Source organism: Mastigoproctus giganteus, chromosome 1, assembly GCF_048544385.1.
Source record: "Mastigoproctus giganteus isolate SK-2022 chromosome 1, ASM4854438v1, whole genome shotgun sequence".
Taxonomy (NCBI): domain Eukaryota; kingdom Metazoa; phylum Arthropoda; class Arachnida; order Uropygi; family Thelyphonidae; genus Mastigoproctus; species Mastigoproctus giganteus.
The window spans coordinates 26708657-26735235 of record NC_143575.1 but is presented as its reverse complement, the minus strand read 5'-3'; the positions used below and the strand labels follow the sequence as shown (position 1 = coordinate 26735235).

The 26579-nt window shown below is 37.6% G+C and overlaps 1 protein-coding gene across 1 annotated transcript in view; it reads left to right on the top strand.

Moving 5' to 3' along the window:
• The window catches only part of LOC150090659 (nuclear protein AMMECR1-like), a 141089-nt gene that overhangs the window by 59895 nt on the left and 54615 nt on the right, over positions 1–26579 (top strand). Inside the window, exon 3 of the mRNA XM_090379323.1 lies at positions 24952–25066. Within this exon, the coding sequence (XP_090235449.1) occupies positions 24952–25066 (115 nt within the window). The remainder of the gene's footprint in view (positions 1–24951; positions 25067–26579) is intronic.

Sequence of the window (26579 nt, the reverse complement as noted above, 5' to 3'; positions counted from 1 at the left end):
GTAACTGACGTTCGTGGCCTTCCCGGCTTCTCCGAATCCTCCAGAGTGAAATTTCCCCTTTGGAATTCTCTATACCACCTGAATATCGTTGTACGATGTGGACAATCATCATCTAGTGCAAGAGTCATTTCTTCTAAGCACTGGTTTATGGTTAAACCACGTACGAAATTATACCGCAAAACTGTCCTTATCTCATTTCGTGACCACGATGCCATCGCAAGCACTTTACACTCTCACGACTAATGAATAACTGAGCCCATCGACTTGGCGCGGCGGCTACTATGCACGTATGAACATGTCTCAACAAGCAGCTTCCTGTGATTCATTGTTGCGTCATATTGCAAATTAAGGCCTGACTATGCTAACTGAATACACCAAATTTCAGGAATACACAAGTCCTGAATGGAACACCAGGGCAAACAGTGACATTCAAGTACCGACTGGAGAATAACCAATAGGGGCCACAACCTTCAGACCCAAGCGTACCAAGACCAACAAACTGCCTGCCAAGCCTAAGGAAGTTGGTGAGCATAGAGAAGGATGCTCATCCTCATTCATAGCAGTGCTGAGTGCTGACTGAACACAGCAGACACTCGTGACCATAGTAACAATATAGAAACAAAGTGACCACAAACCTGGGAGAGAGTGGGAAATGACATCCTGGACCACAGTGCCATATTATGAACATTAGGTACAATTGTGACATTGAATACTGAATGAATATTGAGCACATAAAACACAGCAGTGCTGAGTGCTGATTGAACAAAACAGACACTTGTTGACTAACAACAATATAGAAACAAAGTGACCACAATCCTGATAGTGAATGGGAAATGACATCTTGGACCACAGTGCCATAGTACGAATAATATGTAATAATTGTGACATTGAACACTAAATGAATATTGAGCCTATAAATCTGTTTACTGACCGGTGTAGAATTAGAGAAAAAGATGCCGGGCTCCCCGCTAGGACAGGATTGGGCCCTGCGAGTGTGGAAGCCCGGTCAAATCGTCAGTGTGCCAGGCGCTGGCTCTAGGTCAGGATGTGCCCTGCGAGAGCTGGCGCTTAGGCAAATAGGAAGTGAGTGAGAAATAACATCTTGGACCACAGTGCCATATTTTGAACAATATGTAATTTTTGTGACATTGAATACAATATGAATAGTGAGACCATAAATCTGTTCACTGATCGGTGTCGAATTAGAGAAAAGATTGCCGGGCTTCCCGCTAGGACAGGATTGGGCCCTGCGAGTGTGGAAGCCTGGTAAACCGTCAGTGTGCCAGGCGCCGGCCCTAGGTCAGGATGCGCCCTGCGAGTGCTGGCGCTTAGGCAATTAGGAATAATCTAGGCTTAAAGCAGGATAACTTGACTATGCCTGTTTTAAACTTTAAGAAATACTCCTTGTTGCGGGTCCACTGCGGGCGGGCCGGGCCCCGCTTGGAGGGGACTTGCAACGAATTTATTCCTTCGCATGCCTGCTGCAGGTCGGGTCTGTGTCCGGCGTGTAGGGGGCATGTGTATTCCCTTCCCTAAGTTGTAGAAGTAGAATCTGGCTGCCTCCACGTGGCTAGGGATGGGAGCGGGGGGTCGGGGCATACCTGGCCCTCGACCCCCTGCTGCTAAACGCCAGACGCCAGCCACAAACAACATGAGACAACATATAACTCACACTAAACTACCCAACCAGAGTAATCACTAAACTGAAATTAACTTAAAACCGAAACATTAATTCAACATAAACTAAAACCTAAAACTAAATACAAACGTAACAAACCCTAACCTAACTCAAACTTAGCCTAATCCTAACTTAACTTAAATTGAACATCATCGCAAACGCCAACCCTAACTCAACCAAAACATTAACTTATACTCAAAGCAAACCAAACAGGAACGTTAACTCAAACTAAATTCGAACTTGAACTTGAACTAAATCAGACTAAAATCTAAATATCCTTAGAGGAACCTAAGCTTAAAACTAATTCTAAAGTAACTCAAATGAACATCATATAAACGTCAACCTTACCTGAACAATAACGTTAGCTCAATCACAAACTTAAACCCTAACATGAACGTAAACTAATCTTAAAACTCTAAACGGAACGTATATCAGACCATAATTTAAACATTCTTAGAGGAACTTCGCGCACTGCTGGCAACCATAAATGCTTAATACACGGCGGACATAGGGGGAACCCTGGATACCGCCAGTAACATACAAAATTACTTTGCAGTACCCTTTGTATTGTGTAAAAAGGATAGATGGAACTGGACCAGAGTATGTCTGCGAGGGACAAAATTTGATGATGAGAGCTTTGTCAATCAATTCGGCCCTGGAAAGATGTGCAAGGCTCAAGTGGTAAAATTTTTTTCAGCGTGGTCTGTGCTTGTTAACAGGAGAGACTGCTTCTACAGGGATGGGATACACTTAAATAGAAAGGTTGCAAGAATATTTGCTGATGCTATCGAGGCAGTGTTAGGTGGGTCGGAAAACTGCTAGATGGGGGGGATTCACAGACTAAAAGGTTAAAAGTAGCCGCAGGCAGAGGTGAAGGTGATTATTGCACAACTATTAGAATAACTAGCGACCTGGAACGAGGGGTGCTGGGGTTTTCAGGGACTGATGGCAGTCATCTTGAAACAGGTGGGTATATGGGATGCGTTAGGGTAACTAAGAATAAGAATAGGTACATATATTCCAATGCTAGAAGTATAGTAAATAAATTTGATGAATTTGAAGTGGTCAAGACATCAAAGGCGGATACTGTTGGGATATCAGAGACATGGTGTCACTCAGATATAAGGAATGCAGAACTGTAATTTGGGGAGTACAATGTGTACAGAAAGGATAGACAGTATAGGAAGGGAGGAGGTGTTATGCTGTTAATTAAGAAAAACTTAAAATCAAAAGAAGTGCATCCAGTTGATATAGATGAACAGTGCACTGTTGAGTCAGTTTGGTGTGACATGAGCACTGCGAAAGTAAAAATAAGAGTAGGAGGAGTGTGTTATAGGCCTAATGACTCAAATGAGTACAATGGACAATTGTACAGAGAAATAGTGGGCTAGTAAATCAGAATGTCTTATAATGGGGGATTTTAACTTCCCAGATATTGACTGGAACTTGTGGGTTGATCACTCACATACTAGTAAGACTTTTTTGGATTTATTGGATGATTGTTTTCTGCAGCAGTATGTTCGAGAGGCAACCAGAAAGGGTAATACAGCAGGCCCCCGTTATAACGCGGTTCGCTTTACGCTGATTCGCTATAACACTGTTCTTACATTATAATCCGTATCTGATTATAACGCCGTCAAAACTCACTGTAACGCTATTTTACTAGCATACAGATTGAATTTTTGGCAAATCCGTCTTCAGTCCAGTCTGTTTTGAGCCTTTTTTTTTTTTTTTGGCAAAAGGAGAAAATAGCCACCATGAAATTAACTACAGTAATTATTTTTTATAATTTCTACTCTATGTACAAAATTGAAACTTTCAATATGCTCTTAATTTCTTGGTGTGGATAATTTCAAGGGAGAAATTCTTTTTTAGTACTGTACTCAAGTTGAAAAAATTTACCATCCAGTGTCATATGTTGTTACGAAGTCTGCATTTTCTGTTCTGACCTGTAATAGAAAGATACTAAAAATAGATTTACTCCCTATCTCTTCTTTTGTTTTACTGTGGGAACTATAACTTGCGAAATGTTTTTCACACAATCAATCCCATCAGTGCTAAATGCGGTGCTGTTTCTTGTACAGTATTCTCTTGTCTTCTGAACTCCTCTGACCTCGTGGTTATGGTTACCCGAAGTACATAAAATTTGTTTGTTTTACTGTTTTGGAAATTCCATAAACATTCTCCATGAGTCACACCATAATTGATTTACAGTACTTTTCCTGCAATAAACAATCATTTGATTTTACTGCATGGTAAAATCAGACTTTTCAGATAAATAAAACATTTGTCACCGTCTTCAGCTCACTTGCCAGAGGAATTCTAGATATCATTCAGTGCATACAATGTTAGACATACAGACAGTTTACTGTACTCGAACATCGTATCACAATCAGTGCAACGCAGTTACATTTGCAGAGAGTTATGGCGGATAAGAATGAAAAAGCCACAAGGTCTGGACACGGTGCAAAGATTGGAAAGGTAAGAAAAACATTGAGTTTGAAAATTAAATTAGACGTTTTGAAGAGAATTGATTCCGGTCAAAGACAAGTGGATGTGTGCAATAATTTAGGACTGGCAGGTTCAACTGTAAGAACAATCATAATAAATAAAGAATCAATTTTAGCAGCTGGAAAAACAGCTGTTCCCCTGCAGGCAACTAAATTGACCAGGGCTAGGCCGGCTATTATGATTGAAATGGAGAAACTTCTACATAATTTTATTGAAGACAACATTCAACGTAGAATTCCTTTAAGTTCAATTATTATTAAAGAAAAAGCAAAGAGCCTATATGAAGATTTAAAGGAAGCTCACCCCGAAAAAAATGTGGAACCATTTAACGCTAGTAAGGGCTGGTTTGATAGATTTAGAAAGCGCTATAACCTGCACAACGTAGCAATACAGGGAGAAGCTGCAAGTGCAGATCAACAAGGAGCCGAAACTTTCAAAAAAGAATTTGTTAAAATTATTGAAGAGGGATGTTATACTGCTCAACAAGTTTTTAACATAGATGAAACAGGTCTTTTTTGGAAACGAATGCCTAAAAGAAGTTTCATATCGAAAGAAGAAAAAAACATGCCAGGCTTCAAAGCGGCGAAGGATCGGTTAACTTTGTTGTTGGGTGGTAACGCTGTGGGGGATTTTAAATTAAAACCCCTTTTAGTTTACCATTCCGAAAATCCAAGGGCTCTTAAAGGTTTAGCTAAATCAAACCTACCTGTAATCTGGAAGGCTAATAAAAAAGCATGGGTAACCAGGCCGCTTTTCATTGATTGGTATGCTAAGTTCTTCTGTCCTGCAGTGGAAAAATATTGTGCAAAAAATAACATTGGTTATAAAGCTATTCTAATCATGGACAATGCGCCAGGACACCCAAGCAAAGAGAGCTTAGAAGACTTGAACAATCACATAAAAGTTTTTTACATGCCTCCAAACACTACGTCTCTGATCCAACCAATGGACCAAGGAGTAATTGCAATATTTAAAGCGTACTACATAAGGAACACCTTTTCCCAAGCTATTAAAGCCATCAACACTGAAAATGTACCGAGCTTAAAGGAGTTTTGGAAATCCTATAACATTAAAACCGCCATCTACAACATTTCAAGTGCCTGGGATGAAGTGACTCAGAAAACCATGAATGGAGTGTGGAGGAAAGTTTGGAAAAATTGCATAAAGCATTGCCAGGAACCTGATGATTCCGTTGAAAATGTTAAAACACAAATTGTTGAGCTCGGAAAAGAAGCAGGATTACACGAAATTGACGAAGACATCGTACAAGAGATGATCGACAACGACAGGGATGGCCTCTCTAATGAACAACTAATGGAAATTATAAAAGAACAAGAGCTTGCTATTGAGGGAGATGATGATCAAGATACTATAGATGAAGAACTGATGAAGTCGCTGACTGCAAAAGGACTTAGTGAAGCTTTTGAACACTTCGAAAAAATGTGTGATTATTTCCGGGAGAACGACCCTCACATGGAACGAAGTGCCAAGGTAATAAGAAATTTGAAAAAAGAAATGAATCCCTACATGATGTTGTACAATGAGAGGAAGAGGGCCAAAGCACAACCCAAAATTGACATTTTTCAGTCCAAAGATACGAAAACTCGAGAGCACAGGGCCATCGAATTAATAAATTCATGATTTTCGTTAGTTAATTACCTCATAATTATATGTGTATATAATGTAGAATATTTTATATGTACAAAATTTTGAACATTAAATATTTTTAATCGACATTGGTGCATATTTTCACTACCATTTATTATTGATTAGAAAATATCCTATGGAATAGACCACAACTCACAAATACATATGTTACCTTATGGGAATATGGCGTTCGCTTAGCGTGGATTCACTTAGCGCTCTGTTTTCCTGGAACGAACTATCAGCGTTAAGCGGGGGTCATCTGTACTCTTGATCTGGTTATCAGCAGTGATCATTCGTGTATTAAGAATTTGCAGATAAAGGAGCCACTGGGTGGCAGTGATCACAGTGTACTTATGCGGAATTTACTTAAAGATATAATTACCATCAGGGATAAAGGAAAGGGTTTTTGCTTCCGTAAAGGTGAGTACAATGGTCTCAGACAGTTTTTAAATTCTGTACAGTGGGATCAACTGTCGATGTTACCAGCAGTAAATTCTAAGTGGGAAGCATTCAAGGAATTAATCGTGGAAGCTACTAAAAGTTTCATACCTATTAAGAAATATTGTTTAGGGTTTAGGCCTAAATGGTTATCAAATGAACTAATGAGACTCGTGACAGAGAAGAAAAATGCATGGGATGCATATAAATTATTAAGCAACTAAGAAGCCTATGGCAGATATAAGCTAGTCTGTAATCAGGTGACAAAGGAGGTTAGGCAGTTGAAGGCAGATTACGAGAAATCTTTGGCAAAAGATGCTAAGAAAAACAGCAAGGATTTCTTTACTTATATAAACTCTGAAAGGAAGGGGATGAATCTGATTGGTCCACTTGATATCGATGGTTCCACTGTTGATGATCCTGCTCAGATAGCAAACAAACTGAATGAGTATTTTGCATCTACATTCACACCTGAGGAGTTATTAATGTTTAAAAATGGCAGAAGGTTATCATATCGTAGCAGGGTGCTTAATGATTTTGTAATAACAGAGCAAAGTGGAGGAGAAATTGTTGAAGTTAAACATAAGAAAGTCACCTGGTGTGGTTGGGATCTATCCAGTTATATTAAAGGATGCGACAAAGCAACTAAGCAAACCCTTAGCCATAATTATGAGAGCATCCTTGGACTCAGGGGAGGTCCCCACAGACTGGATATATGCAAATGTATCCCTAATTCACAAAGGGTGATCGAAGGGTGACACAAGTAATTACAGACCAGTTAGTTTAACTTCTGTTCCTGTTAAAATAATGGAGTCACTGGGTAAAGATGCATTGCAGGATCATCTAGATAAGACTTCAGCAATAATTCAGACACAGCATGGGTTCGTTAAGGGAAAGTCTTGTCTGACAAATTTGATAGGATATTATGATGTGACTACAAAGGAACTGGATGCAAAAAATAATTTTGATATCATATATTTGGATTTCAAGAAACCTTTCGACACTGTTGCGCATGGAAGACTATTGTACAAATTGCAGCAGAATGGAATCAAGGGTAAGTTGCTACAATGGATAAAAGGATGGTTGAGCGGGAGAAGACAGAGGGTGGTAATCAATGGGTGCTGTTCTTCATGGACTAATGTTATTAGTGGAGTCCCACAGTGTTCGGTGTTGGGTCCTCTGTTGTTTTGTATTTTTATCAGTGATATTGATGAAGGTATATCAAGCGTAGTGTCGAAGTTTGCAGATGATACAAAAGTTGGCAGGATTGTTAATGACAGTAATGGCAGTGTGCTACTGCAACAGGATCTAGATAATTTGGGCAGATGGGCTAAGAAGTGGCAACTGAAGTTTAACCTTGACAAATGCAAAGTACTGCATATGGGTTGAAGTAACCCCGGAGAAACGTACCAACTGTGTGGTACTACACTTAAGGTGGTAGAAAATGAAGAAAACCTGGGAGTAATTGTGCAGTAAGATAGGAGGTTTTCTGAGCAATGCAGACAGGCTGCCAGGGCAGGTCATGGGGTTTTGTCAATGATATATGGGAATTTTGCTAGCAGGGAAAATGAGGTGATTGTCCCTCTGTATAAGGCAGTGGTCAGGCCACGCCTTGACTACTACTACTACTACTTCGAGCTGGTATAACTCGGCCAAAAGTCTTTTTGAAACGAAAATCTCATTAAATATGGTATAACCACTTCGATCCTTTTGAGTTTAGCCTTTTAAAGTCTAACATGGACATTCAATTCATCACGGAAGAATATTCTTGTGCTGTTCATGTAATTGCATACATAAATAAGACCAGTTGCAGATTAGCAATTTACAACATAAAATTGTTGAAATTACGAAAGAGTATCCTAAGCACTTCCTAATTCGTTTCACAAATATAAGTGGTCTCAATTCTAATCTCAACGATGTCCATTTCAACTTGCTGTCTGCCAAACCCCATTTACTTTTTCTGACAGAATCTCAGTTATTGGTTGATTCAACTACTGCTTATCTCAGATGCCCAAATTATTCGCTGTATGATTCCTTTCGCCTCAATTGTGGTACTTGTGCATATGTCCGTTCTGATATTCCATGTCAGAGACTTGGCAATTTGGAATCTCCTCTCTTTGATCTTCTCTGGCTTAAAATCTCCCTACCTCATTGTGTCAAATTCATCTGTTGTCTCTACTGTTCTCCCAGTTCCATTAATCACTTGGAACTCTTTGACTTCCTCTCTTTGCAACTTGACTTTCTCCAGTCCAACTTTCCTAACAGTGAGGTAATTTTCCTTGGTGATTTTAATGTTCACAGCTCCAGCTGGCTTCCATTTTCTAGCCCACCGACCCAGCTGGTTGAGATGCTGAGGCTTCTCCAATTACTAATGACCTTGCACAGATTGTTCATTTACCTACAAGAATATTGGACAATCCTGATCATACAGCCAATACGCTTGATCTTTTTCTCACAAACAACCCTTCTAAGTACACGGCCGAAGTGAGAGGTCCTTTAGGCACTTCAGATCACAACTTGGTGATTGTCTCTCCTACAGTGGAACCTTAATCTCATGGCTATTCCCAACCTCGTGTTGTTTGGCATTACAAGAATGCAAAATGGGATGACCTGCGAGATTTCTTTTCTTCTTTTCCTTGGTCAGATTACTGTTTTCAAAACATCTGATGTCAACGTTTGCTCAGATCGTGTCAGTGAAATTATTCTTGCAGGAATGGAATCCTTTATCCCACACTCTATTTTAAAATTTCATCTTTTATGAAATTTTTACATAAACCTTGGTTTTCCAATAAATGTGCTAAGGCTGTTCAAGAGTAGAATGTTGCATATCGTAATTGGCTTGTTTCTAATTCTCCAGTTTCATTTTCTGCCTACACCAAAGCTCGCACCAATTGTAAAGCAGTTATTAATCAGTCCAAACTAGAGTTTGAACAGGCTAAAAGTAGAAAACTTGCTTCTTGCCCTATTGGTAGCCTAGCATTCTGGTCTCTTGCCAAAACTATTGGCCACAACCTTTGCCCATTCTGCTCACACCTCTATCCAAACCAGATAGTTGTGTTGCCACTTCCGCCAAGGATAAAGCTGACCTGCTAGCATCCCATCTCACGTATTAATGATCTTGGTAAAACACCTCCCACCATTCCCAACATGCTCCATTCAGTGCCTCCTATGGTCTTCCGTCAAAAGGATGTCAGAAGGATTTTGACGAATCTTGATGCTAAGAAAGCTCCAGGTCCCAATGGTATTATTCCACTTGTTCTCAAAACCTGTGCTCCTGAACTTACTAATATTCTTTGCTGCCTTTTTTCACTTTCATATTCCAAAGGTGTTTTTCCTTCTGTTTGGAAATTTGCTCATATCCAGCCAGTTCCCAAAAAAGGGTGACAAATTCCTTCCATCCAATTATCGTCCCATTGCAATTACTTCTACTCTTTCTAAAGCAATGGAGAAATCAATTAACTGCTACCTCTTAAACTACCTAGAAACCTTACATCTGATCAACGATAGCCAGTATGAATTCCGTCAGTGTCAATGCACTGGTGATGTTCTGGCTTATGCTACCCATTTATGGACTAATTCAATGGAAAGGTTCGGTGAAACACAAGTAGTTGCTCTTGACATCTCTAAGGCTTTCGATCGTGTTTGGCATAAAGGTCTTCTAAACAAGCTTCCATCTTATAGTTTGCCAACTGTTTTTAGTAATTGGTTATCCAGTTTTCTCTGTGATCGCTCACTGAGGGTGATGGTAGATGGCTCTCTGTCTTCTAACTTCTCCACTAATGCTGGTGTCCCCCAAGGTTCAGTTCTTTCCCCCCACTCTTTTCCTCTTGTATATTAATGACCTTCTTCCATTGACTGGAAATCCTATCCATAGTTTTGCCGATGATAGCACATTGCATTCCACTTTACATTTTGAGAAATCTTGTCCTGCTCAATCACCTTCAATTTTTCAAAAATCTGCTACCAATTCCTTAAACTCCGATCTTCAGGTAATTCTCCAGTGGGGCAAAGACAACTTAGTTGATTTCAACCCTTCTAAAACTCAGTCTTGTCTTATATCTCGCAAAAAGGATTCTTCTGCTCCTATGCTTATCTTTAGTGACACCAATTTCTAGGCAAAATGATATATCTCTTTTGGGGATTACCCTGACTTCTAATCTCTGTTGGTACAAGCACATTACAAATATTGCTTTCCCTGCAATGAAAAAACTTGGTTTTCTCTTTCGCTCTCAGTGTTACTTTTCTTCCAAACAGCTGTTCACTCTGTATAAATCGCAAATCTGCCCTGCCATGGAATATTGTTCCCACATCTGGGGTGGTGCCCTCAAAACCTCTCTCAAGCTTCTTGATTCCATTCAGAAGAGGGCAGTTAGGTTAGGTTAATTAATGATTCAACTCTAACAGAGGTGTCCACTCGCTCTCCCATAGACGTACTGTTTCTGCTCCGTGCCTCTTCTACAGATGCTTCCATGGGCACTGTTTTTCTGAATTGGCTTCTATAATTCCCGCTCTCTCTTTCAAAACAGTCCGAACACGTGCCGCCACCAGCTAACATCCATTTACTGTCCAACTTCAAACTCACAGAACTGACTTTTCTTCTTCCTCATTTTTTATTCAACTGCTGTTTTCTGGAACAACCTTTCTTCATAATTTCTTGAAAATTACAGTCTACAGAAGTTCAAGTCTAATGTCAACAAATATCTTCTTTCGTCTTCTCAACCTCAAACCCAAGCATGGTACTATGTACTATAGGTTCTAATACCTCTCGTGTTTGGGGTTTACATAAAAAAAAAAAAAAAAAATTGACATCGTTGAAATTACAAAAAAATTAAGCATTCACATGCTTAACTCTTTTGAAATTACTAGTCAGTAGGCTGCTTGGTATTTGCTTTGTCAACCAGTGCCCGAGAGTTCAGTTGTTGCAACTTATATACCTACAATGTGGCCTATCAGGTGACAGCATAATAGAAAATTGAACGAAGAAATGAAATGAGAAAACATGGGTGATGATTCTACCAATATTTGGAAAGTGAATTGATTTGATAAGTACTAGAAAAGACCTCCAGAACTAGAAAATGTTACCTTCGCTGACCTCATTGTCAATTACACTTGCACCTCAGGATGTCAATATCGAAAAATACTTCGAAATCAAAATTATGATATGGCCAAATACTTGAATGATTATTAGCATTAGCATTAGTAGAGGCATTTGATGCAAGAAAGCAAGCTTATGCAGCATCAGCCAAAAAAAAAAAAAAACCCACTTCCACTTCACCCCTCTGTTCGTTCAAAATACCTGTCCAGCTGAGCCTTATACTTATTTAGGCTATCAACCTCCACCACAAGGGATGGGAGTCTGTTCCACCAACCAACCACCCGCTGGCTAAAGGCAAATTTCCGCACGTCTATCCTACATCTGTCTTTCCTCAATTTGAATTTATGCCCTCTCAGGTGATTTTTCTGAGCTAGAGGAAGAATCCCATCAGCATTGAGCATGCTTAAACCATTCAAGGCTTTATACACCTCTATCAGATCACCTCGCTGGTGCCTAGTCTCCAGACACTGTAATTTGCAAAACTTAAGCCTTTCTTCGTAAGAGCACCCCTTTGTTCCATTCACTAATCTTGTTGCCCTTCTCTGTACTCGTTCCAGCAGCTCTACATCCTTCTTGAAATGAGGCCTCCAGACCTGTATACAGTACTCTAGGTGTGGCCTGACCATTGCCTTATACAAGGGAATAATCACCTCCTTATCCCTGCTGGAAAAATTCCTGTATATCATTGACAATACTCCATGAGCTACTCTTGCAGCCCATCTGCACTGCTCAGAAAACTTCATATCTGCCTGCACAACCACCCCCAAGTCCCTTTCATTCTCTACCACTGTCAGTGTAGTACCACAGAGTTGATACGTTGCTCTGGGGTTGCTGTTTCCCATGTGTAGTACTTTACATTTGTCAATGTTAAACTTCATTTGCCACCTCTCAGCCCATCTGCTCAACCTTTCCAGATCCTGTTGCAGCAGCATAGTGTCAGTAGTGTCCTTGACAACCCTGCCAACCTTTGTATCATCTGCAAACTTGGACATTAAGCTTGATATATCATCATCAATATCATTTATAAATACAGAAAACAATAATGGACCCAACACTGAGCCCTGAGGGACTCCACTAATAACATTAGTCCACGATGAGCAGTGTCCATTGATTACCACTCTCTGTCTTCTCTCCCTCAACCACCCCTTTATCCATAGCAGCAATTTGCCTCCAATGTCATACTGCTCCAATTTGTGTAGCAGTCTTCCATGTGCAACAGTATCAAATGCCTTTCTAAGATCCAAGTATATAATATCAAAGTTATTCCCTGCATCCAGTTCTTTTGTGACTGCATCATAGTATCCAATCAAGTTGGTCAGGCAAGACTTCCCCTTAACAAAACCATGCTGTGTCTGAGCTATAACTGAAGTCTTGTCTAAATGATCCTGAAGTGCTTCTTTAACCAGTGCCTGCATTAATTTTCCTGGAACAGAAGTTAAGCTCACAGGTCTATAATTACTTGTGTCAGCCTTTGATCCTCCTTTGTGAATTGGGGTCACATTTGCACATTTCCAGTCTATGGGTACCTCCCCTGAGTCCAAGGAAGCTCTCATAATTATGGCTAAGGGTTTGCTTACTTCCTTTGCTGCCTCCTTTAATATAACTGGATAGATCCCATCCACCCCGGGTGCCTTTCTTGTGTTTATCTTCAACAGTTTCTCCTCCACTTTACTCCCAGTTATTTCAAGATTCTGTAGCTTACTGCTAGAGTTGAATACACCTCTGGCATTCCCCTTGCTGAATAACTCCTCATGTGTGAATGTTGATGCAAAATATTCATTTAGTTTGTTAGCTACCTGAGCAGGATCATCAACACTTGACCCATCAATATCAAGCGGACTAATCTGATTCATCCCCTTCCTTCTAGAGTTTACATAAGTAAAGAACTCTTTGCTGTTTTTCTTTGCATCCCTTGCCAAAGATTTCTCGTAATCTGGCTAACCTCCTTTGTAACTTGGTTGCATATCAACTTGTATCTATCATAGGCTTCTGTGTCATGTGTTAATTTGTAAGTATCCCATGCATTTTTCTTCTCTGCCATATGCCTCATTAGTTCATCTGACATCCATTTTGGCCTAAACCTTGAACAATATTTCTTAGTTGGTATGTAAAGCCTAGTAGCTTCCAAGATAAGTTCTTTGAATGCTTCCCATTTTGAATTTGCTGTTGGTAACATCATCAGTTGGTCCCACTGTATAGAATTTAAATACTGTCTCAGTCCATCATAGTCGCCTTTAAGGAAGCAATAACCCTTCCCTTTACCCCTAATGGTAGTTACCTCTTTGATTAAATCCCACTTCAGCACACTGTGATCACTGCCACCTAGTGGTTCATTTATCTGCAGATTCTTAATGCATGAAGAATCACTGCTGATAATCAAATCAAGAGTATTCCTCCCTCTAGTTGCCTCCCGAACATGCTGATATAGAAAACAATCATCCAATAAATCCACAAAAGCCCTGCTAGTGTGTGAGTAACCAGCCCCCAAATTCCAGTCAATATCTGGGAAATTAAAATCTCCCATTATAAGACCCTCTGATTTACTGGCCCACTCTATTTCCCTGTACAGTTCCTTATTATACTCATCAGAGTCATTAGGCCCATAGCACATTCCTACTCTCAATTTTGATCTCCCAATTCTTATGTCACACCAAACTGACTCAACACTGCACTGTCCAGCGATGTCGACTGGCTTCACTTCCTTGGTTTTTATGTGTTTCTTAACTAATAGCATAACCCCTCCCCCCTTCCTATCCTGTCTATCCTTTCTGTAGACGTTGTACTCCCCAAATTTCAGTTCTGCATCCCTTATATCTGTGTGACACCACTCTGATATCCCAACAATATCTGCCTTTGATGTTTTGAGCAGTACCTGAAATTCATCAAATTTATTTACTAAACTCCTAGCATTGGTGTACACGCAAGTATACCTGCACCTGTTTCTATTCTTAGCTACCCTAACACAACCCATGTGTTTACTTGTAACGCAATGGCTCCCAGCAGTCTCTGAAATACCATGCATCTTGTTTTTCAGGCTTCTGCTCATTCTAATAGAAGCAGTGCAAGAATCTCTTTCACCTCTGCCAGTGGCTACTGTCAATCTATTGGTCTTTGTCTCCCCCCAAGCTAGCAGTTTTCCGACCCACCTAACACTGCCTCGATAGCATCAGCAAATATTCTTGCACCCTTTCTATTTAAGTGTATCCCATCCCTGTAGAAGCAATCTTTCCTGTTAACAAGTACAGTCCAGGCTGAAAAAAATTCTACCCCTTGAGCCTTGCACAATCTTTCCAGGGCCGAATTGATCGACAAGGCTCTCATCATATACTCCCTCCTATCGTGTCTGGGCAGAATTGCAGACACTTTCAAATTCAACCCTAATTCTCGGCTTTTGTTCAACAGTGACCTGTACTTGTTAAGTAATTCTGCCGGTCTCCTATTCTTAATATTATTAGTGCCAACATGTACAATTATATCACCTTTTGTGCCCTTAAAAGATGATATTCGCTCTACAACATCATCAACCTTTGCCCCTGGCAGACATACCCTGGTCCTGTTCCACCTATCTTTTTTACAAAGCATGTTCCCTGTTTCCCTGACAATAGTCACCAACAACTACTAGTTCCTTCGGGACCAGCGCATTCTGCCTTGGGGGTTGTCTCTGTGTCACGCGATGCCGAAGTGCAAGCTCTGGCGTTGATGTAGGCAGCTGAGAGCTTGATGGGCCCCTCAATCTAGTTTCTTCGAGGGCATCCACCCTGTCCTTCAAGCTCTCATATAGGCCCACAAGAACGCCGAGTTGTTGCCTGATATCGATACACTCCTTGCATCGCGCACACACAAAGACATCCCTCTTGGCAGTATCATGTCCCATACCCGATTGCTCTGCAAACATCAAGCAAACAGTGCATTTTATAAGGCTGTGAATCAGAGGACAACTGCCCCCCCTCAGTTCTGCTCTGAGCCACAGCACTTCCATTAGCTTGAGCCTTTTGCTTTGCTGCTCTGGTCTGAGTCATGATTCTATTAATTTATTAATTAATTATAATTAATTATGTTATGTTATTAATTATGTTAAATATAATTAATTATATTAAGTTTGTAATCTAAGTCGTTATATGTATTTATTTAAACGTTCAATTTAACTGCGAACGAAGTTCAACTAACGCTATCTAGTACGGTATATAACTATCGTATCACAAAGGCGGGAAAATTACGAACGGTAGCGGAGTTGAAACACGTGGAAACCTTTACTGATACTTTTATGCAATTTCAAGGCAGAGTAAAGAATAAATACACCAAATTAATCAGAAAATCACAAAATAATGTTATACTACTAAATTTAAATCAAAAGTTTTAGAAAAACAATAATTTCAAATCAATAAATAAGAAAAATCCACTTAGCGGCTTTGAACACAACCGTCCCTAGTAGCCTCGTCAGCAGGAGAGAGATGGTTACTCTTCCTTTACCTTTTCAAAGCGAAGAAGAGGAAATAGTTTCCGAAATGAAATTTATCACTCTGTATGATGAACACGAACAAGTTATTTAGAACATTGTAAAAATTATGAATCTGGTTTAGATATTCACAAAACTATGGAGATCTGTCATGAAATATACCATACGGACATAGAAACCGATGCAGCCCTCATTGGTGCTATACAAAACTTTGCAATGTTGATTCGTGAAGATGCTGATCCACTAAAGATTTCTACGAACACCCACACAGTGAAATCAATACTAATCTTCGACTGGCAACTCTAAATTAGCTTGGTGTAATAGCAAAGAAATGAGAAAATTTAATACTAAATGATCAGTTTTTGTATTTAATGTGAAAAGTTAATTTAAAACAGGAAGGAATTTTATTGCATATCATCTATACTTTGCTTCAACCTAATCGTCAACTTATCCAAATACAGTAAACCCCCGCTATTCGCAGTATCTGTATTTGCAGTTTCGCGTATTCGCCGTAGCTGATTTAATATAAAATGAAACCTAAAAAATGTGAATTTTAAAGCACCGTGAACATTTTCAGCCATAAAAAACATGAGCGTGGCTAAAATTATCTTTCCCATTCAAAACAGCGCTTAGTGGGTGGGGTGAGAGGGGTGGCAAAATTGCGAGCGTGGATGTTTCTTGCTAATCCTTGTTCAGTATGTGTTATGCGCTTGTCACGGACGGTTTCATCGTTTGCTTTTAATTTATATGCTTATAAATTGAATAAATTTATCAATTTATAAATTGATATGCTTACAAAAGTGATAAATCTACCGTTTTGCAGTGTAAAACAGACTTTTTCGAGTATGTTAATGGAAGAAAGTGACTTTATTGTGGACAAGTTCTTTCTAACCCGTACAAAAATATGGCTACGAATAACAAGGGAAATGTGAAAAGATCAAAGGAGAGACATTAGAGAATAAAATTGAGTTATTGAGAAATTGATAAAATTTCTAATGGTGAAAGTGTCATCTCGGTGGCAAAACATTATAAAATCAATGAGTCAACGGTACGATCAATCAAGAATCGGAAGAAAAAATCCGCCGTAGTGTCCGTGAAAACGTGCTAATTGCTTCAAAAATTTGCTCTGTAAATCGTGATGTTAAATTAGAAAAAGTTTTAAATCTGTGGATAGAAGACAGAACTCAAAATAAAATTCCGTTCAGTTCACTCATCATTCGTGAAAAGGCAAAACTCCTTTATCAATACTTTAGCGAAACTGGTGATAGCACTGGCGGGATAAGTTTTTTTTGCTAGCAAAGGCGCTGGTTTGAAAGATTTGTTTGAAATTTCTAATAAATATTACATTTAATATTAGATTGTTTCTTATTTTCATTTCGATGCCATATGCTTGCATTTCACTATGTACATAGTCACATTATGAAGGCACATATAATACATACATATATTTCATACTTTGGAACGGGGAACCTCTTTATTACTCTGGGAGCCATAACTCAGTATTCGCGGCATTTCTCAGGAACGTAACTTCCGCGAATAGCGGGGGTTACTGTATTCCTTACTGGCCCTGCTGGCTGTGGCAAGATGTTCGTGATATAATTATTGATGGAAGTTTATGATTGCGTTACTAGTTCCGATAATTTCTGTAATGCTTATATAACTTGTGCTTCTACTGGAAAAGCTGCTGTAGCTATTAATGGTACTTTTGTGCACACTGCATTGAAAATTTCGATATCAAAGAATTTATCTGTCTTATGAAGTTGCTTAACAATATTGTACTTTTCAAATATGTACACGTTTTAATTATTGACGAAGTTAGTATAATTGGATCTGAACTTTTACCTCAGATAGATGTTCGCCTGTGACAAATTATAGATATTTTTTTATTGGTGATTTGCGACACTGTCCCCCCACACGAGTAATGTATATTCAATAACAGATTAAGCAATGCGTCACAGGCCTCAATCTTTGACGTGGGTTACAATATTATGAATTCAGTGAAGTGATGAGACAGTTGAATTTAGAATTCTCGAGAGTGTTCACTAAAATTGGAAAAGGTGTTCAGTTCAGTTAACCAATGACAAACAGAACCTTATTCTAGTCAAGATTTATGAGCAAAGAAGCAGACAATTTGTGTTGTGATGGAATTCGTCTTCGGATACCATTATGTCAGGTGCAGAATGTGAGGTTTTTGTACGACAAAAACCTTCATAAAATGGCAGTATTAGACACCTGTGGATTACCGTGTGAACTTCCTTTATTAGCAAACCATACTTGATAACCACTAACATTGATGTATCCGATGGTCTCGTCTGTTTGATGTGGCTCGAAATCGATTTAGAAGGCATACTGATCGCAAGAAGTAAGAGTATTTCGTTGAATAACAACAGAACGATCTCGGCTAAACAAAATTATTTTCCACTAATACCGACTTGTACTATTATTATCCATAAATCTCAGGGAGGTACTTTCGATTCTGTAGTTTATGAATACGTTAAATATAATGAACAATAACCAGTTTATGTTGTATTATCTTGAGTTATCGATATCAGCGATCTTTACGTTATTACTGCAAATGGAAAAAAGATTTTTTCATCGACTGAGAAATGCTACATTCACCACTTGCACTTCAAGCTGAAATGACCAGGCTGTTGAGTAATCCTCTACTTACTGTGCAAGATAGTTTATATGAGTTCGTCATTAAATGACAAGCTCTTATTGTAACTTTAAATTGTCAAAGTTTATGTGCTCATGGTGATGATGTCACTGGTTCGGTCACCCAACAATCCAATTTACTTCTACTTTCTGAAATGTGACTAAATAACAAAAAAGTAATCATACCTAACTTCGATTATGTCTTTTCATTCAAAGAGAAGATCAACAAGCTGGCAGAGTAGCAGTTTATCATAAGAGAGAAAAATCATACTCATTTTGTTACTTCTCATATGGAAGTAATTTATTGCAAACTGTTGGAGAATCCGTGAGTGTTAGACCTGTTGGAGTCATGTGCAGCTGAATGCCTTTTTCCCGATAGTCAAACGATATTGTCGGTAGGCATTTACATTTCACCGAAATAAAAGATTGAACACATCATTGAATTCGTCCATTTCTTTTTACTTCCTTATGCGATTGAAGGAGCTGCACTGCAAAAACAATTTTCTCAAAAAAATGCAACTAAATGCCAATGATACTTAGTGGAGATTTCAACACTAATTTTGCAGATACTCAATCCAAACCTTTGACTCATTTCTTAGGAAATAAATTTGGATTAATGTTAAATACTTCTAGGTCTGTATTGACTACTAATCATGAAACTATAATTGCTGTGTTTCAAAGACATTTACACTCTTTACAATCTCAAGTGTATGCATCATATTTTAGTTGTCACAAACCCATTGTAAGTAAATTACCTATTGAACGTGTATCGCAACCTCAAATTCATGAAACTGTCAAAAAAAAAAGCTTTAAAATGTTAAACCTGTTCGGATTAATTTCATTCTAAATCCCTTTAACCTCGTCCAAGCCAAGGATGTTTTCACGTAAAGTGAAACAATGTCATTAGTGCCAATGTGTACAACAATATCATGTTTTGTACCCTTAAAAGATGATATCTGCTCTACAATGTCATAAACTTGCCCCTGGAGGTATATCCTGGACATATCCTTTTTGCACAATATATTTCCCATTTCCCTGACAATAGAGTCATTGATATAACAACTAGCTCCTGTGGGACCAGTGCATTCTGCCTTAGGGATCACCACTGTGTTGTCTGATGATCAAGTGCAAGCTTTGGCATTATTATGGGGAGTTGAGAGCCTGATGGTTCCCCGATTTAAATCCATTGAGGGCATCCTTCTTGTTCTTCAAGCTCTCATAAAGGTCCATAACAATGTGGTGAGTTGGCACCTAACATCCTCGCACTCTTTACATCGAGCACACACACACAGTGATACCCCCCCCCCCCTTTGGCAATATTATGTCCCATTCCTGATAGTCCACAAACATCAAACAAGCAGTACATTTCCTAAGGCTGTATTTCAGAGGGCAATGATCCTTCTTGGTTCTCCCCCAAGCCACGGTACGCCTGCTGCCTTGAGGCTTTTGATTTGCTGCTCTGGTCTCAGGCATGATTTCGGTATAAATTCAATAAAATTAAAAATACTACCCTAAACTTATATCCTAATGCTGTAATAACACTATGCAATGGTTGTGGGCTCACATCTGGTGAGTATGGGCTTGGCACACCCAGGGTCCTCAGCTGGATGTCATCATTCTTCTCTTTCTTGGTGATTCCCTTCTACTTTTGTCTCTCTCTCTCTCTCTCTCTCTCTCTCTCTCTTTTAGGGTAACTCGGGAATTTTTTTGGCTGGTGCAGCATAAGCCTCAGGCTTCCTTGAACCATATAGCTAATAATAATAATAATAATAAATTTTTTATGCTATGAAGTTTGTTATTGAGTATACTGTATATATATATTTCAATATTGAGCTTACGGTGTATATATTTCTTATTTTCTACCAAGGTTACATGAATTCCATGTCTCCTATTAAGTTTAAGTTATATTATTCTATAAAGTTATGTTTGTAAATTCTAAGTAGTTATAGTAGATAATAAATGTAACTATCTATCGCCAATCTACGCGATTTGAGCTCTCGAGTGAGCTATTTGCGATATTATATCTACACCAAATCACTGACACTAAAAGCTCTACGAATATTAATGTCATACGTTATGGACTGGTAAAGTGTGTTAATTGTCTGATGGCACTAGGGGTTTCCCCCATCTCCGTGTTGTGTATGCTGTGTGATACAGAACTCTGTGATACGTTACGGACTGTGTAATAAAGTTATTAAAATGTATGTTTTTTAATTAAACTTTTTAAAAATTTTTAAACTTAGTTTCTGAAGCAACCTTAAGGCCTATAGGCAGACCAAGAGGAAGGTGGATCAGTGGTATCAATCAGACACCTTTGATCCACCAGACACAGAGGAAAGAGAGCTCTGGCTAGGAAAAAAGATCTCATAGCAAATAGGATGGCATGGTTGAAAATAATGAATGGAAGGCTGATTGTCCAGGACTGATTTGTACTGTCATATTGACTTGTATGCCCACTAACTATAACAGAATTTGATGACGATGGCAACATTTATTAATATCACAGATTGGTTTAAAAATTTCTTTCATTTGTAACATTGATAATATTTAATTATATTGTAATTGATAATGGTGCCAGTTATAAGTTAAAAATTTTAGCTCAGAAAGAAATTGTGCATTAAAAACATAATAACAAGTAGGTATACATCCCTAGGATTCCTTAGTGTTCAGACAAAGTTTCATAGTTGATCTGTATGTCAGCACCATTGTTTATAAATGAGCTCAATCACGCATACACACTTTTATTATTATGGGTTTGTTAGGAAATAGAAGAGCAGATAGTTTTCGTTGTAGTTTACTAACAATTACTGTTAGTAATTTTTTTAAATAGAAAGGCATATTTATGCCTTTCTATTTAAAAAAAAATAAATAAAAAATATATATATAAATATATAAAGTCAAATTTCAAAAATATTTAGTTACCAAATTAAAGATATGAATACTCAGTTTAATTTACGGTGGTAGTTTATTTAATCAATACATTCCCTTCTTAGTGGTACACTTGAAGTAAATTTATTTTATTTTATTTAGTTCATTTATATTGCTTCTTTCAAATTTTCTTCAAAAAAATCAAAAAATACTTTGGATTGGGGGGGGGGGGCAGTCTTTTATTAGGCACTTCAGATGCTAGGCCTGGAGCCTATGAAGTTTTTATGGCCTACTAAAAAAGCAGAGACCTGGAAAGGTAGAATTATATTCTAGAAAAATTCTTTAAATTTATATTCTTTAAAATTAGTTTCTAGAATTCTAGAAACTAATTTTAAAACAGATTTTTATGATAATCGAATTAGATTTAATGCAAGGGCACCTTAATTTATTTTATATCATGTAGTGAGATCTTGGAATAGAGTACCTAGGGCTTGTAAACACCAAAGGACAATCCTAGGGGTAGTGGGGGGAACACCCATATCTGGATTTGATCGTGTGTATGTGTGTGTGTGAAGTAACATGAAACTTATATCCATTACATTACTTAGTTTAATTGTTATTATTGTGCTTATAATATCATGCTTTATAATGTCAGTTATTTGCATAAATGCATCAGTTACTTAATTATGTTAATTTAGTGTTTAAAAGTTTACTAATTTAATTGTGGTTAATATCAGAAACTAAATTCCTGGCTGAGACATTCAGCCTATAGGTAAACTTTAATAAATCAGAAATAAAATATATTACAGGTGGAAATTGCCTTCCTCTACAAATTGGATATATCTTAAGTATAATATCTTAAAGCCATTGTGAATATGCCAAAATTATTCTTACACAGAGTATTAAGAATATTGTTGAGTATACGAGGTGTGACAATAAAGTTCTTGGATTTGTGCAATAAAAAGAACAGAAAGTAAAGGAGCTCAAAAATGGTTTTTATTCAGAGTAATCACCACCTGATTGAATGCACTTGTTACACCTTTCTAAAAGTTTCTGAAAAGAGTCAACTAAGTCATCCAAAGATATGATATTCAGTCTGGCAGTTACATTTTTCCTTTCTTCTCAACATCCTGAAATCTCTTTCCTTTGAGGATAGTTTTCACCTTGGGAAAGAGAAAGAAGTTCACTGGTTTTTGATCAGGAGAGTAGGCTAGATAGTTGAACTGTACAATGCCATGTTTCGTCAGAAATATCTTCATAGAAATTGTGGAATAAGTGGGCCATTGTCATGCTGCAAGAACCAGCTGCCTTTCTCTTGAAATTGCAGCCTCCTCCAGAAAATGCACTTAAGTAGTCTTTTAAGTATCTGTATGTAGAACACAGCATTGACTTTCTCTCCCCTTCAGGTACAAATTCCTTGTGAATCACACCGTTTGTCAAAAAACATGATCAGCATTTTTTTCATTCTGGATTTCTGTAAACAAAACTTTTTGGGCCTTGGTGATGATTTTGAAGTCCTCTGCATGCTCTGACATTTCATCTCTGTGTTGTACTGAAACACCCAACACTCATCTCCAGTAATAATGCAGTTGAGGAAATTAAGATTACCTTGACAAGTCTGTATGAAGTCTTTGCATGATGACACTCTTTATTGTTTCTGTTCATCTGTGAGGTTGTGTGGCACAATTTACAGACCTTCCTTTTCCCTAAATCTTCATGTAGAATTTGATGAATTGTACCCTTATTTATATCCAACTCATCAGCCATCATTCTGAGGGTCAAACGATAATCTCTTGCCAAAATTTCTCAAAATTTTGCAACTCTGGACTCATTTTGGAGGTTGATGGTCACCCACTTCTTGGGTCATCATGGACATCCTCGTGTCCACCTTTTAAACTACTTATGCCATTCAAAACACTGGTACAACTTAAGATTCCATCACCATAAACAAACTGACGCCTCCGTAGCCAGGTGGGCAGGAGCAGCAGTGCGTAGCACACGCTTCTTGATTAGACTGGGGTTCGAGCCTGTGACCACCAAATACGGAGGATGCGGAAAGGTCAGGGAATAACAACTGCATATCCCCAGAGTAATATGGCCTTAGTTGCTAATGCTCCTAAAAACCAAATAACAATAACATCACCATAAACAGTTTTTAGCATTTCGTATGTTTCTGTTGCAGATTGTCTCAGTTTAAAGTAAAATTTAATGTTCATTTGTTGCTCTATTGCAAAATCACAACACAGAACGTTAATGAAACTGGTTGTTACTTGCAGCCTGTCGGCCTTCTAGGCAGTCTGTATCACCATCTGGAGGAAGTTTTAACTACAGCATACTATTTCTGTTTATTTTCAAACTCATTGAACATGACCACAACAGCACCAGGCTGGGAACTTTATTGCTACACCTTGTATAGTAGGTTTTGTAGCAAAAAACCTTAAGTATTTTGAAATGTGAACTGTGTGTGACACGTTTTACTTTAGCTTCCAAACTTACTTAGATAAAATCAGTAATTGTGAGACTAAATTATTTAAAAATTTGTTATGATTTTATCAGTTAAAGTATTGTGAATAATTACATTTCCGTTAGACAAGAATGATCTATTTCAAAAACTTTTAGAATATTTTATTCTAGACCAGTAGTCTAGAATAAAATATTACAATTTTTGCAAGGCTCTTTATTATAACTCTACTATAAAAGCCAAATGTTATGCTGCATATTTGAGCTGTGTAACGAAATTTAAATTCATGTGTATGAATACACTGTGTTGTAATTTGCCTGTACAGTATTTGTAAATATTAATTTACAAATATTAATTTGTAAATATTAATTTTTGGACTGCAAGGCTTATCCTTGAACTTTCTTACTTTTATCTAGAACACAAACAACTTTCATTAATAATTACCTTCAGTGCCAAAGATGGGTGGTGTCTAGTTAAGAGTTCTGCTTCCCTTAATTTTGGTGAGGGTTTTGAGCTCCAACTTTTTTCCAGTGCACAAAATTATGCAATGCAGATTTGTTTGTCTAATATAAATTTTGTTTTGTATATGTGAGAACTTAATGCCAAAGAGAAATTTATAATAAGTTTCTTCCTAGATGCATTAACCATTCTTGCAAGTCACAACAACCCTTTGGGTCATCAGTGTTAATATTAATGAAAGAAATATATCAAATACTTTAGTATGGTGATCCCTTATACAAGAATAGAGCCTTCTGAATAACAAGACTTGTGAAGCCTGGTATAATTTATACAAGTTTATAAAATTTAGGTATCCCTTTAAGTTTCATGTATATCTGTTTTCATGTAGACTTAGTATTAATTGCAAAAGTTGACAAATCATGTGTTGAGTGCAAGTTTGAGACTCCTAACTTAGATCATTGTTAATTTTCAATCTTATAAAATAACTTCTGTTTAATTAGTTTCAGAAGTTCAAGAGGAGTAGAGGATCTATTAATTAAAATTTGTAATTTAAAATTAAATTGTTTTGATAATTTTATTAATAATAGACCATAAATACCATGTTGCTGATGATATAATTAGTTAACTTTCCTTGATTTTTATGTAATTATATATTTAAAGAGACTGGTGATGTGTTTTTCCAGTGCATTCAGAGATAGCCGTTTCACTCCAATAACTCGAGAGGAATTCCCCAAACTCCATGTATCAGTATCAATCTTGCGACATTTTGAAGATGGACAAGACTATCTAGACTGGGAGGTATAAACATATCAGTTTGATAATATTACTCATTAAAGATTTATAAGTATATTTACTTCCGTCTAATGTGAAATGCAAATGGTTGTTTATTTTGGACATAAATTTGCTGAATTACACAAGATTGGCTTAGAAAAGTTGTCTTCTTCAGTGTCAAATGAATGGAGTTAAGAGAATGGGACAAGATGTGATATTCCTCAGCATTCTACAGCATGACTGATTATGTTGTGTAGTTAACAGTCAATACTGTTTTTTTTCTGATTACGCATTTCACTGTGGTTATGTAGAAAGAAGGTTACATTAACAGAACTGAGGTATTGATCAGTTTTGAAAATTTGAGATATGCCAAGTAAAGTTTTGAGCTGAATATAAATATTTGCTAGGTGGTGATATCTTGTGGAACTTCACTGAAAAAAAAAAAAAGCAGAGCAAGTTTTCAAGTATAAGAGTTAATATTGTTAATATTGCCAGTTTCATAATGCTCAAAATAAAAACTAAAAAGTTGGGGTTCCTCATTTCTTTTCCTCCTCAGTAATATTGACAGTATACTAGATGATGCTGTCAAAGTCTTTTGATGATTTACTTAGGGAAAAAAATCCAGGAGTAACCTATAGACTGGGGGGGGGGGCACAGAGGAAAAGGTGGCTTAGGGTAGAATGACTTAAAGGTTATGCTGTAAGCAGTTGTGAAGCCTTCCCTGCAGTGTAAGCAAGTAGCCAGGAAGGCTCAGGGTATACTCAGTGTTCTGTAGAAGCTTTGTTAGGTAGGAAGAAAGATGTTATTATTCCTCTTTATAAAACAATTGGGTGATCAGATTTAGAATGTAGTATTCAGGTCTTGGAGACCTTACTCTTGAAAAAAAAAAAAAAAAAAACCTTCTAGAATAAGGTCAAAGAAGGGTAGTTAAGATTGGTTAGAAGTGCTAAGAGTTGTTCCTAAGTTGACTATATCATATTCATAAATAGACATGGGGATGGGGTGGGTGAGTAATCGTTTTTTTTTTTTTTTAAGATTGTTATTGAATAGATCTGGCTTCTTTTGCATTAATTTGCATTCATTAATATAAACATTCAAAGTTTGTTAACATTAAAGATTAATATGTTCACAAGCTATGACCAAGTAGTTCCTATCTGTTAAAAAATGTTCTCTCTCTCTCTCTCTTTTTTTTTTTTTTTTTTTTTAGTATGCTTAATAAATTCGCTGTTTAGTTACCACCTTCCAACGCATGGTTCTTTTTATGCTTCTAAATGGAGTGATGATAATGTATTTTGAGAATTGGAATACTTTTAATATCAGACTGAACTTTGCAAATTTTAAGAATAATTCCAGAGATTGCTTTTTCAAAAATTTTTTTTAGCATATTGCAATACCTATAAATTGGTCTATATTCCTTACTGGATTTTTTGCTTCTTTTTTCTTTGGTATGAGCACAGTAATATACTGTTTCCAGATGGAAGGTATAGTTGCAGATGTGAGAATCCTGTTGAAGGTGAACAGGAGGGCATCTATTATGAAT